The sequence below is a fragment of the Babylonia areolata genome, chromosome 13, assembly GCF_041734735.1.
Source record: "Babylonia areolata isolate BAREFJ2019XMU chromosome 13, ASM4173473v1, whole genome shotgun sequence".
NCBI classification, from domain to species: Eukaryota; Metazoa; Mollusca; class Gastropoda; order Neogastropoda; family Buccinidae; genus Babylonia; species Babylonia areolata.
Genome location: NC_134888.1, coordinates 1,075,364 through 1,091,824, shown reverse-complemented (window position 1 = coordinate 1,091,824; position 16,461 = coordinate 1,075,364). Strand labels below are relative to the sequence as shown.

General features: G+C 41.7%; 1 protein-coding gene across 1 annotated transcript; it reads left to right on the top strand.

The window, feature by feature from the left end:
- The first annotated feature begins 13 nt into the window (after window positions 1–13).
- On the top strand, window positions 14–15,695 carry LOC143288963 (golgin-45-like). The gene is made up of 7 exons (XM_076597661.1): window positions 14–102; window positions 752–1,329; window positions 3,084–3,285; window positions 5,270–5,392; window positions 6,965–7,093; window positions 10,956–11,175; window positions 12,520–15,695. Exons 2-7 carry the CDS (start codon window positions 771–773, stop codon window positions 12,691–12,693), a joined length of 1,407 nt encoding a protein of 468 aa, XP_076453776.1. The 5' UTR covers window positions 14–102; window positions 752–770; the 3' UTR covers window positions 12,694–15,695.
- Window positions 15,696–16,461: the final 766 nt, after the last annotated feature.

Genomic DNA, 16,461 nt, shown 5'->3' with positions numbered 1-16,461 from the left:
TTCCGTTTTTGAACTTCCGGGGCGTAGGATTTTGATGGTCTTGTGAGAACATTAGACGTCAGAAAACACGTTTACAACATTTTCTGTTTTAGAGGATTTAAGGTATGTTTGGTAAAACGTGGTAATATTTTACGAAGCGTCTTTATTGATACCCAGTTATGGGTTTCAGTTTATTTCTGCACGTCTATCGTCTTGTATCCAAAATATGTTTCATTTTTTTGCGTCTGTTCACAATGTTTACAGTATCCCTTGTCTTTGGATGTTCATCAGCAGTTGAATGAATGTAGTCGTTTTCTTTCTTTGTGCCTTACAATTCTTAAACAGTTATATTGGGTTGTTGTTTGGGTTTTTTGTGGGTTTTTTTTTTTAAAATCACTTTCATCACTGGACAAGCGTGTAGTGTATCATTGTTTGGTTGGAGTTTTTCACCTGTCAGCCTTGATATTTTGCCTACCATGTGAACAAGAGTGTGAGACTCAGTGTGTGTGTGTGTGTGTCACTGTGTGTGTTGATCAGTATTTACTGGCACAAGGAACTTAACTATTTTCATTTGTTCTCTGTTTCTTTTTTAGTTTAAAAAAAAATTAATTTATATGTTATACTTTTTTATTTTCAGCGGGTGTAAGAATTTTAGTTCTGGGCCATAATATTGAATTGAACTCAATGTTTTGATGACCTGAAGCAATGGAAAGCCAGCTGATGTGTGACGATTCAAATGAATGAAAATATATTGCATCTTTTTATGTTTCAGACTGGATGGTATTGACAGAATGAGTAGTATCCCCACACAGCCCTCTCAACCTCCTCATCAGTCTCTGTACAAAGAAATGGCGCAGGCACAGGCATCAAGCAAGGAGCTAACAGAGACTGTCCTGGTACGACATCCACTCCCCAAGTACAGCTTCCAAGGCAAAAAACTACCTAAAGAGTCACCAGCCAGCCTGCCCCCAAGGCCTTTGCAGCCACAAGAAGCAAGTGCAGTGATCTCTGCAGCTGTTCCGGTTCGTGGCATGACTCAAAACGCTTCAGACATTGGTTCTGCGGTAGGGGATAGAAAAGCAGCCGCTGTGAGACCTTTCACTGCTTCAACCAAGCCAGACCCTGCGCCGGTTTATAACCTGAAACCTAATGCAGCGGTGGTTGCCCCAAATGTTCGAAGTGGGGGAGGCAGAAAGGATAGAAATGAACCTGGGAGAATGAGTGATTCGTCAGTCCTGGTTGGGAGTGAGTCAGTGAAGGCGACGCCGTCTGGTGGAGAGAGGGGCAAGGGGAAAGAAGTGTCAGTGACGTATTTGCCCAGTGTGCCTGCAGTCAGTCCGGAATCTGTCGGTGAGAAAGGGGTGACGAGTTGTGGGGAAGGTGATGGTGGTTGGTCACTTGGTGCACAGTTGGTTGGTGGTATAGGGGGTGGAGGTTGATAATTGTGTCTTGTGATGGTGGTGTTTGTGACTTTCATACATATGTACATGTGAGAGCTGGATAATTATGATTTTTTTTTTTTTTTTTTTTTTTTTTTTTTAATATTGCAGTTATTCACTTATTGTATCGTTCATGTTTTCAAGTGGAACTGCATGTCATGATGGAATGAGTCCTAAATAATCCTATTTTGGTTGTCAGCATTACAGTTGTGTCTGTCTTTCTGTGTGTAAGTGTCAGTGGGTGAGTGAATGTCTGTAGTCCACTCACACTTCTGATACTGTAGTTAATAGTAATACAATGAATATTAGTTGAAACCATAATTGGGTACAAACCTGTTTCAGTTATCAGTCTGTCATTCAGTGATGATGGAACTGAAATTGATAATGTTTAAAAAATTCTGTGTGTATATTTGTGTTGTTCTGTTTTGCTTTGTTTTTTTGTTGTTTTTATATTGATGCAGATGAGCAGTGAAACATACACATGTACCTCATTTTAAGATGAAAGATACAGATCTCTTTGGCTATGAAACAATTTTCTTTTTCTTCTCTAGAGATTGGGAAGGGGTGACCTAACTCAAGAGGCAGACTCCAGAGTGTCAGTGAGCAGCATGCGTTCACTCTCTCGCCTTTTGTTCCATAACCAGCGTGAAAGATCTGTGTTTACCTTGTTGAACCAAGAAGGAACACAACAAGAAAAAGAAGAAATGAGCAGCTTTCCAAAATTCTCACTGTGCTTATTTCTTGAAAGACATCCCCATACCAAAATTCTCACTGTGTACTCCTTGACAGAAATCCCCATACCAAAATTTTCACTGTGTGTATTCCTTGACAGAAATCCCCATACCAAAATTTTCACTGTGTATATTCCTTGACAGAAATCCCCATACCAAAATTTTCACTGTGTGTATTCCTTGACAGAAATCCCCTTACCAAAATTGTCACCATGTATATTCTTTGACAAAAATCTCAGTACCAAAATTCTCACAATGAATTTGTATTCCTCAGTAGAAATCCTCATACCAAAATTGACACCATGCATAATCCTTGACAAAAATTCCCACACCAAAACTCTTACCATGTGTATTCCTTGACAGAAATACGTCCATACCACAATTCTCATCATGTATATTCCTTGACAAAAATCTCAGTACCAAAATTTTCACAATGAATTTGTGTTTCATGACAGAGATCCCCAGACCAAAATTCTTACCGTGTGTATTCCTTGACAGAAATTAATCCCCATACCCAAATCTCACCATGTGTATTCCATGACAGAAATCCCCTTACCCCATATTCTTACCATGTGTTTTCTTCGACAGAATCCCCTTACCCCATATTCTTACCATGTGTTTTCTTCGACAGAATCCCCTTACCCCATATTCTTACCATGTGTTTTCTTCGACAGAATCCCCTTACCCCATATTCTTACCATGTGTTTTCTTCGACAGAATCCCCTTACCCCATATTCTTACCATGTGTTTTCTTCGACAGAATCCCCTTACCCCATATTCTTACCATGTGTTTTCTTCGACAGAATCCCCTTACCCCATATTCTTACTATGTGTTTTCTTCGACAGAATCCCCTTACCCCATATTCTTACCATGTGTTTTCTTCGACAGAATCCCCAATACCCAAAAATTCTCACCATGTGTGTTCCTAAACAGAAATCCCCATCCCGGACGCGGCACTTTTAGCGCATGCGGTTGAGGGCCCCAGCCTGTCGGAGAAGCTGGAGAAGGCGGAGAAGGAGATCGCCATGCTGAGGTCACAGCTGGACGTTCAGCTGCAAGTGAACGCCGAGATCAAGCGCCTCCTGGTGGCGTCTGTGGGCGAGGACTTTGAGCGGAAGGTGGAAAACTTGGCCAGGTGTGTTTTTCTTTGGTTTTCACCATGCTCTGTACTGACTGGTGGAGATGATGTGTGTTTGACAGGCGTTTTCAGGTGTGGATACCATTAACTCACTCAGTACGGCCAGTCCTCTCTTCTCCTCTACACAGACCCCTCGGATGTCCAGTGGGTGTCTGAATGACCCAACCTTTAGCTTCTGTTGTCAGAATTGTGGTATTCTTTGTCAGCATTCACCTCTTCAGTATGAGAGCCTTCCAGTTGCAATACTCTGATGGTTGTAATTGGGGTGAAACGCTGTTAATGTCTTCTCTTTCGCCGTTCGTATGGAGAGAGTTAATGTGGGATATACAGAGCTGCCAGCTGTTACGGTTTCTCCAGATTTTGTTACGCTTGATCGCAGTTTGTTCCTACGTTACGCCAATATCAAAATTGTTCTGACAAGTTCATTTTCGACTTCATAGCATGGTCACATGCTTTCCTGTCGTAACATTACTCAGACTCTCTTGACCTATGGATCACAAGGGCAGAGCAGTCACTGCTAACCTTGGTCTCATGTAGTGATGCTCAGCTAATCGTGGACATGTTTACATTGAAACAGCATTGAGTGGACCAGTCGGCTTCATCGTTTGCCCGAACAAGAGAGAACATGGCTGAATCCAGTTGTATCTCTGTCAAACAGCGTCTGTGCCTGGTGGATTAAGCTATGTAGTGTGTGTATGCCTTGTAGATAAAATGTACTTTTAATTACACATACTTAACCGTGAGCCAACTAGTGCAGACTCCGGCAGGGGTCTGACATTCCTGCCTGTGCAAACTACTATCCGCCTATGCGGAGAAAACAAAACTACGGCCGATAACCTCCTGAAAGTAGGTAACCTCCCCTTTGTCCTGCTGGCTAGCGCCCTCTTTTTCCAGCAGCCATTATGACTCCTGTTCCTGTGCTCTCCATACGGCTAAGTTTTTTGTTTGTTTTTCCTTGGGTTGGATTAGAAAAAGCTGTATGCTTTATGTATTTCCCTCAGAAAATGAAATTTACCATTGAATGATAGACTCGTTCAGTCATCCGTATAATTAATCGTGGATATTTATTCATTCATCCATTTGATTATTTATTGATTTATTCCATCATCCATTTTTAATTTTTCATTCGTTTCTCATTCGTCGATTCCTTCCTTCCTTCCTTCAGGGACCGTGCTCCATTCATTCATGATTCAACCATTTAATTATTCATTCGTTTCTCATCGATTCCTTCCTTCCTTCCTTTAGGGACCGTGCTCCATTCATTCATGATTGAACCATGTAATTATTCATTCGTTTCTCATCGATTCCTTCCTTCCTTCCTTCAGGGACCGTGCTCCATTCATTCATGATTGAACCATGTAATTATTCATTCGTTTCTCATCGATTCCTTCCTTCCTTCCTTCAGGGACCGTGCTCCATTCATTCATGATTCAACCATTTAATTATTCATTCGTTTCTCATCGATTCCTTCCTTCCTTCCTTCTTTCAGGGACCATGCTCCATTCATTCATGATTGAACCATTGAATTATTAATTTGTTTCTCATCGATTCCTTCCTTCCTTCCTTCAGGGACTGTGCTCCATTCATTCATGATTGAACCATTGAATTATTCATTCGTTTCTCATCGATTCCTTCCTTCCTTCAGGGACAGTGCTCCATTCATTCATGATTGAACCATTGAATTATTCATTCGTTTCTCATCGATTCCTTCCTTCCTTCCTTCCTTCCTTTAGGGACCGTGCTCCATTCATTCATGATTCAACCATTGAATTATTCATTCGTTTCTCATCGATTCCTTCATTCCTTCCTTCCTTCAGGGACTGTGCTCCATTCATTCATGATTCAACCATTTAATTATTCATTCGTTTCTCATCGATTCCTTCCTTCCTTCCTTCAGGGACCATGCTCCATTCATTCATGATTCAACCATTTAATTATTCATTCGTTTCTCATCGATTCCTTCCTTCCTTCCTTCCTTCAGGGACCGTGCTGAGCTAGCCATGGAGCTGGGCGACTTCACCAAGAAGATGACAGAGGACTACGAGAACCTGGACCAGATCTCCATCCAGGCCGACATGTGGCGCAGCAAGTACCTGGCCAGCAGGTCCGTCAGTGCTCTCCCCTTCCTTCCTTCCTCCTTCCTTCATTCCTCCGGCTTTCTGTGTGTGTGTGTGTGTGTGTGTGCGTGCCCAGAATTATTGGGATACACACACGCACACGCACTGACATGTATACACGCGTACACTCACTCACACACACACACACACACACACATGTGGCACAACAAGTACCTGGCCAGCAGGTCTGTGCATGCTTTCCCCTGCCTTCCTTTCTTCCACAGGCTTTTTCTCTGTGTGTGTGTGTGAGAGAGAGAAAGTGTCCTGGTGTGTGAAAACGTGTGTGTGTGTGTATGTGCTGAGAAGTATTGGGACGCACACATGCTTGCGCATGCGCGGACACACAGATGACATCAGCTTGTGGGTGTGATTGTGATGAACGCAGTGTGTGATACTGATGATGACAATATGTGATGATGATGATGATGTCTGATACTGATGGTGACAACATATGATGATGACGTATGGGTGTGATAATGATGATCACGCCGTGTGATACTGATGATGATAACATGTTGGTGTGATGATGATGATGACGTGTTCGTGTGATAATGATGATCACGACATGTGATGATGATGACAGTGTGTGGGTGTGATGATAATGATGATGGCGTGTGTGTGTGTGATAATGACACATGATACTGTTGATGAGGACGAGTGGGTGTGATAATGATGATGACGTGATAACTGATGATGATGACATGTGATGATGATGACGACGTGTGAGTGTGATTATGTTGACCACAACATGTGATGATGATGATGATGTGATGATGAAGACGACGTGTGAGTGTGATAATGTTGACCACAACATGTGATGATGATGATGATGATGTGATGATGAAGACGACGTGTGAGTGTGATAATGTTGACCACAACATGTGATGATGATGATGATGATGATGTGATGATGAAGACGACGTGTGAGTGTGATAATGTTGACCACAACATGTGATGATGATGATGATGATGATGTGATGATGAAGACGACGTGTGAGTGTGATAATGTTGACCACAACATGTGATGATGATGATGATGATGACATGTGATGATGAAGACGACGTGTGAGTGTGATAATGTTGACCACAACATGTGATAATGATGATGATGAAGACGTGATGATGACATGTGGGTGTTATACTCATGATGACGACATGTGATAATGAAAATGACGTGTGAGACTGACGATGAATACATGTGATAATGTTGATGACATGTGATACTGATGATGACGACGTGTGGTTGTGACAGTGATGGTCAAGATGGGTGATCCTGATGCTGACATGTGATGATGATGATGATGATGATGATGATATGTTGACAATAATGATAATGACCTGATGATGATGATGATAATATGTCATGATGTGTGATGATGAAGACGACAAGTAGGTTGTGATAATGATGATGGTCATGACGTGTGATAATGATGATGATGGCAACACTGTGTGATGATGATGATGATGAAGACGTGTGGGTATGACAGTGATGATGTCGACGTGTGATAACGATGATGACGACATGTTATGACGACGACAACGATGCCGTGTGGTGGCAGGGTGATGGTGGAGGAACTGGCGTCGGCACGGGCGTTCTACAGCGGTCAGTTCCAGGACTCCCAGCAGGCCGTGCAGGAGCTGCTCAACGAGAGATACGAACTGCGTGCAGGACTCCTCCACTCCTACAAGTCAGCGCCTTGCTGTGCTTTGTTCCTTCGTTCGTTCGTTCGTTTGCTTTCCTTTACTCCTCCCTTCTTCTTCTGCGTTCGTTGGCTGCAACTCCCACGTTCACTCCTATGTACACGAGTGGGGTTTTACGTGTATAACTGTTTTTACCCTGCCATGTAGGCAGCCATACTCCGTTTTCGGGGGTACTCCTCCTTTCAGTTCAGTTCAGAATACCTTATTGTTTGCTTCAGCCAGAACAGAAAATTATCCTTCGGCTGACTCAAAATGCCTGTCAGCAAATAAGGAAAAGAAAAAAACAAATGAGTAACAGACAACACCATTCCCTGATCACCATGCACACATCAGTTATCGTGTAAAAAGAAAAACTTTGGGGAAAGATGATATTGCATTTTAACCAAGATAGAGTGAAACAACTCTCTGTTGTGAATTGCATCCCTTCCTTCCCATTTATTCACCTCTATAATGATGATAATCATAGATGCTTCTATAGCGCTCTGTCCAGCTTATACTGTGCTCACAACGTTGCACTTCAATTTTATCATGACGGCTGATGAACCATATTATCAATTGTATCAAATAACATTCATAAACAATAAGTAATGAAATAATGAAATAAAACAAATAAACAAACAGCACATAATATAGTAAAATAATGCTAATATCAATATTAACATGAGATTAAATTTATGATCACCAGAGTAATTGGCCTGATAGAAGAAAAACACGAAGGAAAAAAAGAAGAAGAAAATTTAGAAGAATGGTGGGTAAGGTGGTGGGGAGGGGGAACAGAGGGGAGAGGAGAAATTCTGACAGATCATTGGCCAATCCATTCAACTTTGAATATTAGGTCAGTCAAATAAATCCAACATATATTTTATGAATAGAATCATGTTGTACCCTTTCTTCACAATACTTTCTAAGCTAAAATCTATTTGAAAACCACTCGATATAAAGCATGACTCATCACATCAGTTTTACCTGTACTCACCAAAATGTGCCTAGCAGACTATACACAGGACAATACATTCATCCATATAACAATATAAACATGCCTTCAAACGTAAAAATGTTAACTCATTTGGGACGGCAATTTTTCTCCCTTACTTTTCCCCACTGACGGCTTATTTGTAAGGGTTTGGAAAAAAAATTACAAAAAATACAAAATACAGAGTAAGAAAATGAAACTTTCAGAACTGGTTTATTACGTGTTTGGCTATTACTTAAAAAAAAAAAAATCAAATTTCTCATTTTATTTTTACAGTTTTGCCATAATGTAGAAAATAATGCCAATTTTTCACACTGAATCACCATACCCATGCTCGCTTTCTGCACTTAATTCACTTTCTTCTTCATTATCATCCACCTCTTCGATATCCGACCCGTTAGTTTGTAGCATTTCAAGTTCTTCGGCAACACTAAAACATTGCCGTCGGTGCCTTGTCCACTCCACAACATTTTTGAGAAGAACCCGCTTGAGACGCCACTTTGCTAACAGGTTAGCACAGAGAGAGTTAACCCTTTGAGCCCTGACCACCGCTTTACCGGTGGTAGAGAAAAATGACATAATGCCTAGCCACCGGTTGAGTGGTGTGTAAACACTTGTGTCGTGTTTTGCTATTGGTTGACTTATATTGAAGAGCCAATCAGAAAAACCGTAATATTCTGATGTCAGCAAACGTAGTACAACATGGCCGCGCCTTTTCACTGTGTTTTGTGCATGTGCTTTGGATAAAAAAAGATCCGATTTCAATATAAGTCAACCAATAGCAAAACACGACACAAGTGTTTACGCACCGCTCAACCAGTGGCTAGGCATTATGTCATTTTTCTCTACCACCGGTAAAGCGGTGGTCAGGGCACTCTTTTTATATCTGCCGTGACACATTAAATACCAATTATTTGCAAATTTTGGCTCAGGAGCTCAGGCAGAAGGGTTAAAATTGCTCAGGAACTCCGGGCTCAAAGGGTTAAAGCACATTCAGACTATGAAATTTTTGTTTTTGGGGGGGGTTGCTTTGCTCTTCTTCCTTCCACACTTGTATCGCACATTTGTACTGTTGGGTGCATATCTGTTATGCATGTGTGGGTGTATGTGTGAATGTGTGTCTTCATGTTTTACATTTATTTGCTTATTTATTATCATTGTTGTCTTATTTATTTATTATTATTATTATTTTATATTATTTTATTATTATTATTATTACTACTACCTTTTTTATATTATAATTATTATTTATTTATTTATTTATGTAAGCTTATCTATTATTTATTCACCTTTTTTTTCTTTTTTTTTTCTCTCAAGGCCTGACTAAGCGCGTTGGGTTACGCTGCTGGTCAGGCATCTGCTTGGCAGATGTGGTGTAGCGTATATGGATTTGTCCGAACGCAGTGACGCCTCCTTGAGCTACTGAAACTGAAACTGTACTGTTGGTTTTGTTTGTTTTTTTCTTCTCTTTACTTCCCATCTTCCCCGTTTCCTAGCACACTCCCCACCAATGTGTGCAGCTTTGTTTTTTTTCCTTGCTTCTCTCGTCTTGCCTGTTTGGGTTCCTTGTTTGAGTGAGTGAATTTTTCACTACACATACTTACCGTGACCCACTAGTGCAGACTCCGGCAGGGAGTTCGATCCCTGTCCTGTGCAAACTACTATCCGCCAATGCGGAGAAAATGAAAGTAGCTACGGCCGAATTTTAGCTTGTATGACATTGAAACTGAAATATTTCTTCTGCATTCATGGCCTGCGACTCCCATGTTTACTCAAATGTACAAGTGGGCTTTTCCGTGTATGACCGTTTTTTTCCCTGTCATATAGGCAGCCATACTCCTTTTTCAGGGGTGTTTATACTGGGTATGATCTTATTTTCGTAACCCACTGAACTCTGACATGGACTACAGGATCTTTAGTATTTGATCTTCTGCATGCATATATACATACAAAAGGGGTTCAGGCACTAGCCAGTCTGCACAAAATTATGTTGACTTTGGAGATTAGAAAAATCTTCCAAGGGTGGTGGTGTGTGTGTGTGGGGGGTGGGGGGGGAGGGAGTTGCCTTGTTCACGAGCGCTGTTTTCTTTCCCATACACTTTTCCCCACTGTAACACAGTTCTTTGTGTGTTCTTTTATTCATGGACAATTGCTTTTTTGTTTAATGTACGATCAGCGTTTACTTTGGGTTGTTTCTTCGTTGTTGTGGTGCAGATTGCTTTATGGGCCTGTCGATTCTGTGTGTTTGAGTGAGCGCATGTGACAGTGTAGTGTGCGACCAGACATGCATGTGTGAACATGTGTGCGTCATTTACTGTATCAGTATTGATGCTGTCAGAGGACACACACCAACAGATCAGCCTGCCTGCCTACTCATCCATCGGACCGACAGGAGACTCCATCATTGATGCTGTATTACAAGTTCATGCTCAGTTTTGTTTAAACGAATGTCGTTTTTTTCTTTCTGGTGTATTATTGTATTGTATTACTCTCTGTGTGAAATTCCCGCTGCTCTCCCTAGGGAGAGCACGCCGCTACACTGCAGCGCCACCCCTTTTTTTTTTCTGTGCCTGCAGTTTTTTTTAAATGTTTTCCAATCAAAATCGTGATTTTTTCTGTTTGTTGCCATGGGTTATTTTACATGCACTAAGTGGACGTGCTCACGGGACCTCGGTTTATCGTCTCATCCGAATGACTAGCGTCCAGACCGCCACTCAAGTTCGAGTGCAGGGGGAGAAAATACTGGCGACTGTGCCAGGATTCGAACCAATGCGCTCAGATTCTCTCGCTTCCTAGGTGGACATGTTACCTCTACGCCATCACTCCACTGTTTAAGAAAGGCACAGTTACACTGACAGCCTGCGTTGTTATTTCAGAATCCTGCAGCAAGTGAAGGAAGCCTTCGACCCCCTCAACAGCCAAAAGTCCCACGGCCTGCCCTCCACCAACGTCCTTGACCTTTCCAAGCAGATCAAGCAGCTGTCGGAGGCAGTTCGGTTCCGACTGCTGCCCGCGCATGCAGGGTCGCATGTGATGATGCCGCTTGAGGAATCGTGGGAAAGTAGCATGACGAAGGCAGAGCTCCTGGCTTACGATGTGGGTGGTTTGGTTCTGTTTTGTATGAAGTGTTTACCCTGATTGATGGTTGCGTCTTTTTTTCTTTTCTTTTTTTCTAAGTCTTGTTTCTTTTATTGTGTGCCCTGCACAGCATGAATACACACATGCACACACACACACACAGAAACAGTCACACTGACATGCATGCACATGCATACACACACACACACACCAGCACACACTCTCTCCTTCCCTCTCTCTCAGCACCCCCCACCCCACCCCACCCCACCCCCACACACTTTTCTACTGTTAGATGTGTAATATTGTTTTCTTTTTAATGAAATTTTATTTCTGTCTGTTATCCTTTGGCTGTCTGCATGACATTAAAGTCAAAAGATCAAATCAATCAAATCAAATCAAAAACACTTTATTAATCCACATGGAAATTAAGTTGTGCAATCACAGGCTCATTGTAAACACTGGCATAAAATCATGCGCAACATAAGAAGAGATTAAAACTAGTCAAATAAGAATTCCCAATAGCTGACGATATACTAACCCCCACCCGCACACATACTCATGTTAAGACAATAGGGGTATTGCACGACAATATTAACAAATGAAAACATCCAACAAAAAAAGGGCATAGATTACTAAAAATGACATGCACGCACGCACGCACGCGCACGCACGCGCACGCACGCACACACACACACACACACATGCACACACACACACACACACCCACACACATACACACCATTTTACATTTCTTTCCTGGAACGTACCAGTATAGTTTGTCTTTAAATATTTGTTGTATAGAGCTCTTCAAGGATGATCACTTGATAAGTCATTATATTTACTGTCATCATTATCATCATCATTATCATTATTGTTGTTTTTATTATCATCACTGTTATTATTATCATAAGCCTGTAGCTGACCTCCAGGCAACATGACATGATTTTCATCATTAGTATTATTTCATCTTCATTAATGTTAATATCATCATTGTCATTTCAGTTTCAGTTTCAGTAGCTCAAGGAGGTGTTCGGACAAATCCATATACGCTACACCACATCTGCCAAGCAGATGCCTGACCAGCAGCGTAACCCAACACGCTTTGTCAGGCCCTGGAAAAAAAAAAAAGAAAAAGATAAATACATAAAAAAGAACTAATAATAATAATATGTATAAGGCGCAAAAACTTGATGAAGTCAACTATAAGCGTACAAAAAAAAAATAAATAAATAAATAAATAAATTTTAAAAAATAAAAAATAATTTTTTTTTAAATTGAAAAAAAAAAAAAATCATTGTCATTATGATTGATATTATTGTTAGCATCACTGTAATCATCATTGTTGTTATTTCCATGTGGCAGCAACTGTCGAAGCAGTCGGCACCGCCCAGTTTCCGACACAGCATGCCAAGCAGTGCCCCCGCTGCCGCCCTGACCACGTCCAAGTCGTGCGAGCGCTTCCACCCCATGGTTCGTCATGACAACCTGACGGTTAACTGCTGCACCAAGTGCAAGGGAGACATCCAGGTGGCCTGATTGGATCACCAGTGACCTGGTGACCGGATCGTCTGGAGCCTGATTGGGTGGGAGTGTGACTTGATTGATTGTTGGTTTGATTGGATGGTGATTGTTTGGGGATGACTGGAGTGACTGTGTTTGGAAGATAGGGGTTGTGGTTGTTTGGGAGTTGACTGATCTGTCGGTGGGGTTGTGATTGTTTTGGCTGAGAAGCAGACCGGGGCAAGGCGGCTCGTCTTTTCACTGTCAGCCGCGCGAAATTTGGCCAAGCAGAGCAAACCGATAGGCCTAGTTTGCATCAGTTTGACATGGTAAGTATATGTAACACCAAACATGGAGTATAATACAAACTCCTCCTCTTGATTGAATGGATCATGATTGTTTTGGGAGTGTCTTGTCGATTGATTGTTGATTGAATGGATCATGATTGTTTTGGGAGTGTCTTGTCGATTGATTGTTGATTGAATGGATCATGATTGTTTTGGGAGTGTCTTGTCGATTGATTGTTGATTGAATGGATCATGATTGTTTTGGGAGTGTCTTGTCGATTGATTGTTGATTGAATGGATCATGATTGTTTTGGGAGTGACTTAACGATTGATTGTATACTGAATGGATTATGATTGTTTTGGGAGTGTCTTGTCGATTGATTGTTGATTGAATGGATCATGATTGTTTTGGGAGTGTCTTGTCGATTGATTGTTGATTGAATGGATCATGATTGTTTTGGGAGTGATTGGGGTGATTGACTGTTTGGAAGGTGAGGATTGTGATTGTTTGGGATTGACTGACCAGAAGATGGTATAGTGATTGGGGGGGTTGATTGTGATCAGAAAACAGGATCTTGATTGTTTGGGAATGATTGAGGTGATTGACTGTGGTAGGAAGGTAGAGATTGTGATTGTTTGGGATTGATTGATCAGAAGGTGGGATTGTGCTTGTTTTGAGATTGATTTGGATGATTGATTGTGATCCTAAAAAAAATGGATTGTCATGGAATGGGATTGAATGACCTGTGATCGGAAGAGTGGGTCATGATTGGGATTGACTGGTCGATTGATTGGGGATCAGGAGAGAGGATCATGATTGGTGATTGGGATTGACTGGTCGATTGATTGGGGATCAGGAGATAGGATCATGATTGATGATTGGGATTGACTGGTCGATTGATTGGGGATCAGGAGATAGGATCATGATTGATGATTGGGATTGACTGGTCGATTGATTGGGGATCAGGAGATAGGATCATGATTGGTGATTGGGATTGACTGGTCGATTGATTTGGGATCAGAAGATAGGTCATAATCTCTGTTTCACTCTCTTGAGCTTTCATCATTTATTAGCTTATTTATTTGCTTACTTCGTTTTTTCAGTCAGTTTTCTTTATTTTCTTTTTTGGTCAGTTTCTCAGTTTTAGGCTTAGTAATATTCACAGTTTTATGAATTATCAGTGTGATCATTTCATTTATTAATTTATAAATGACTGAAAAAGATTTACATAAAGGCTTGTGGCTTTGATAGTCGTTTTATTTGTATATGTTTTGACTGTCTTAGTTTAGAGTACCTACAGTTGAACAGATTTCATTGTGTGCCTGTGTGTTTGAGTGTGTTTGTGTGTGTTTGAGTGTGTTTGTGTGTGAGGAAAAGCGGGAACAATCATGAAGTAGTGATTGTTCAACAGGTAAATAAATAAGAGGAAGCAGTTACTTAAGTCACTTAACAGTGTTGTCTTCTTTTGTAGAGATGCTTTACGTCTTAATGACTTACCTCTGCAGGTTAACCTTTTAGATATATTTTTTTGATTTTGATGAAAACATGGAAAGGAAACATTATTTGGTTGACCGAATCGGGCTGCAATGAAGAATATGTTTTTCTGTCTGCCATCATTGAAACCAAACAAGATGTGTGGTGCCGTTGTGGCCGCTCAAGACGAAAATGTTCGTACATTCTCAGTGTTGATGAATGTGGATGTTGATTGCATTGCATAACATTGCATTGCATTGTATTACATTTTGGGACAACAGATTTCTCATTATCAAATCAAGCTGCTGTCCCCAAGAAGAACACATTGCTAAAGTGCATCGCCACCCTTTCTTTTCTTCTTCTTTTTCTTCTTCTTCTCTGCCTCTAAGTATATTTGTTTTCCTATCAAAGTGGATTTGTTCAACAGAATTTTGCCAGGGACAACCCTTTTATTGCTGTGGGTTCTTTCACTTGTGTTAAGTCCATGCTGCACACGGGACCTCAGTTTATTGTCTTATCTAATTGACATGTTCAAACCAGCACTCAAGGTCTAGTGGAGGGGGAGAAATTACTGGCAAGAGAGGTTGAATCCTGGAAGATGAAGATTCTCTCACTTCCAAGGATGTGTTACCACCAGGCCACCACTTCACCTGTGGCTCACAGGGTTGTGAGAAGCGGAAGTGGGACTGTGATTTGGAGCTGTTCTCTTCACCCTGTGGCTGTGAATTGACAGAGTTGTTGTCGACAGCTGGTTTCAAAGCTGGTGGCTGCCTTTGTCTTGGTGCAGCACCAGCCAGCTCTGTTGTCACTCACTCTTTGAAGTCTGTTGCTGTCTGTGTGCTCTTTGTCCAGGCTTCGGATAATTCTTAACAATGCGTCCCTGACCTTCCGGTAGTGGATATGATGCATTGCATGGTAAGGTTTGCAATCCTCAAAGATTTGTAACTTATCAGAAAGAAAGAAGGTGGAAGAGTGGATTGGACGCTGATCTGCCGATCCAGTGTCTGTGAGGGCCTGGGTTCGAATCCTGCTCTGTATCCCCCCCCCTTTCTCAAACTGAGCACCCAGTCCTTCTTCTTCTTCTTCTTCTTCTGCGTTCGTGGGCTGCAACTCCCACATTCACTTGCATGTACACGAGTGGGCTTTTACGTGCATGACCATTTTTACCCCGCCATGTAGGCAGCCGCTTTCGGGGGTGTGCATGCTGGGTATGTTCTTGTTTCCATAACCCACCAAACACTAACATGGATTACGGGATGTTTAACGTGCGTATTTGATCTTCTAAGCCACCAGCGCCGTCTACCTCAACAATAGCATCGGGGACTGGTTCAGAACCACAGTCGGAGTGAGACAAGGCTGCCTACTCTCCCCAACACTCTTCAACATCTTCTTAGAAAGAATAATGACTGACGCACTGGAAGAGCATGTAGGAACAGTCAGCATAGGCGGCAGAACAATCACAAACCTACGTTTTGCCGACGACATTGATGGACTGGCTGGAAAAGAAGAAGAACTGGCAAGCCTGGTCAAACATCTAGACAAAGCCTCCACATCGTATGGAATGCAAATCAGTGCGGAGAAAACCAAACTGATGACTAACAACACCAACGGCATCAGCATTGACATCAAAGTCAACGACGAAAAGCTTAAAACAGTCCACAGCTTCAAATATCTGGGAGCAATCGTGTCAGATGAAGGATCTAAACCAGAAGTACTCTCGAGAATTGCCCAAACAACAACGGCACTCAACAAGCTGAACACCATCTGGAACAACAAAAACATCGCTCTCAGCTCAAAAATCAGACTGATGCGTTCCCTGGTTATATCAATATTGCTCTACGCCTGCGAGACTTGGACCCTGACTGCAGACATCGAGAGAAGAATCCAAGCTGTCGAGATGAGATGCTTTCGTAGACTACTTGGCATCTCCTACAGAGACCACATCACTAACACGGAAGTGAAGAACAGAATCCAGCAAAGTATTGGACCCTACGAAGACCTTCTGTCCATAGTGAAAAAACGCAAACTTAGATGGTATGGACA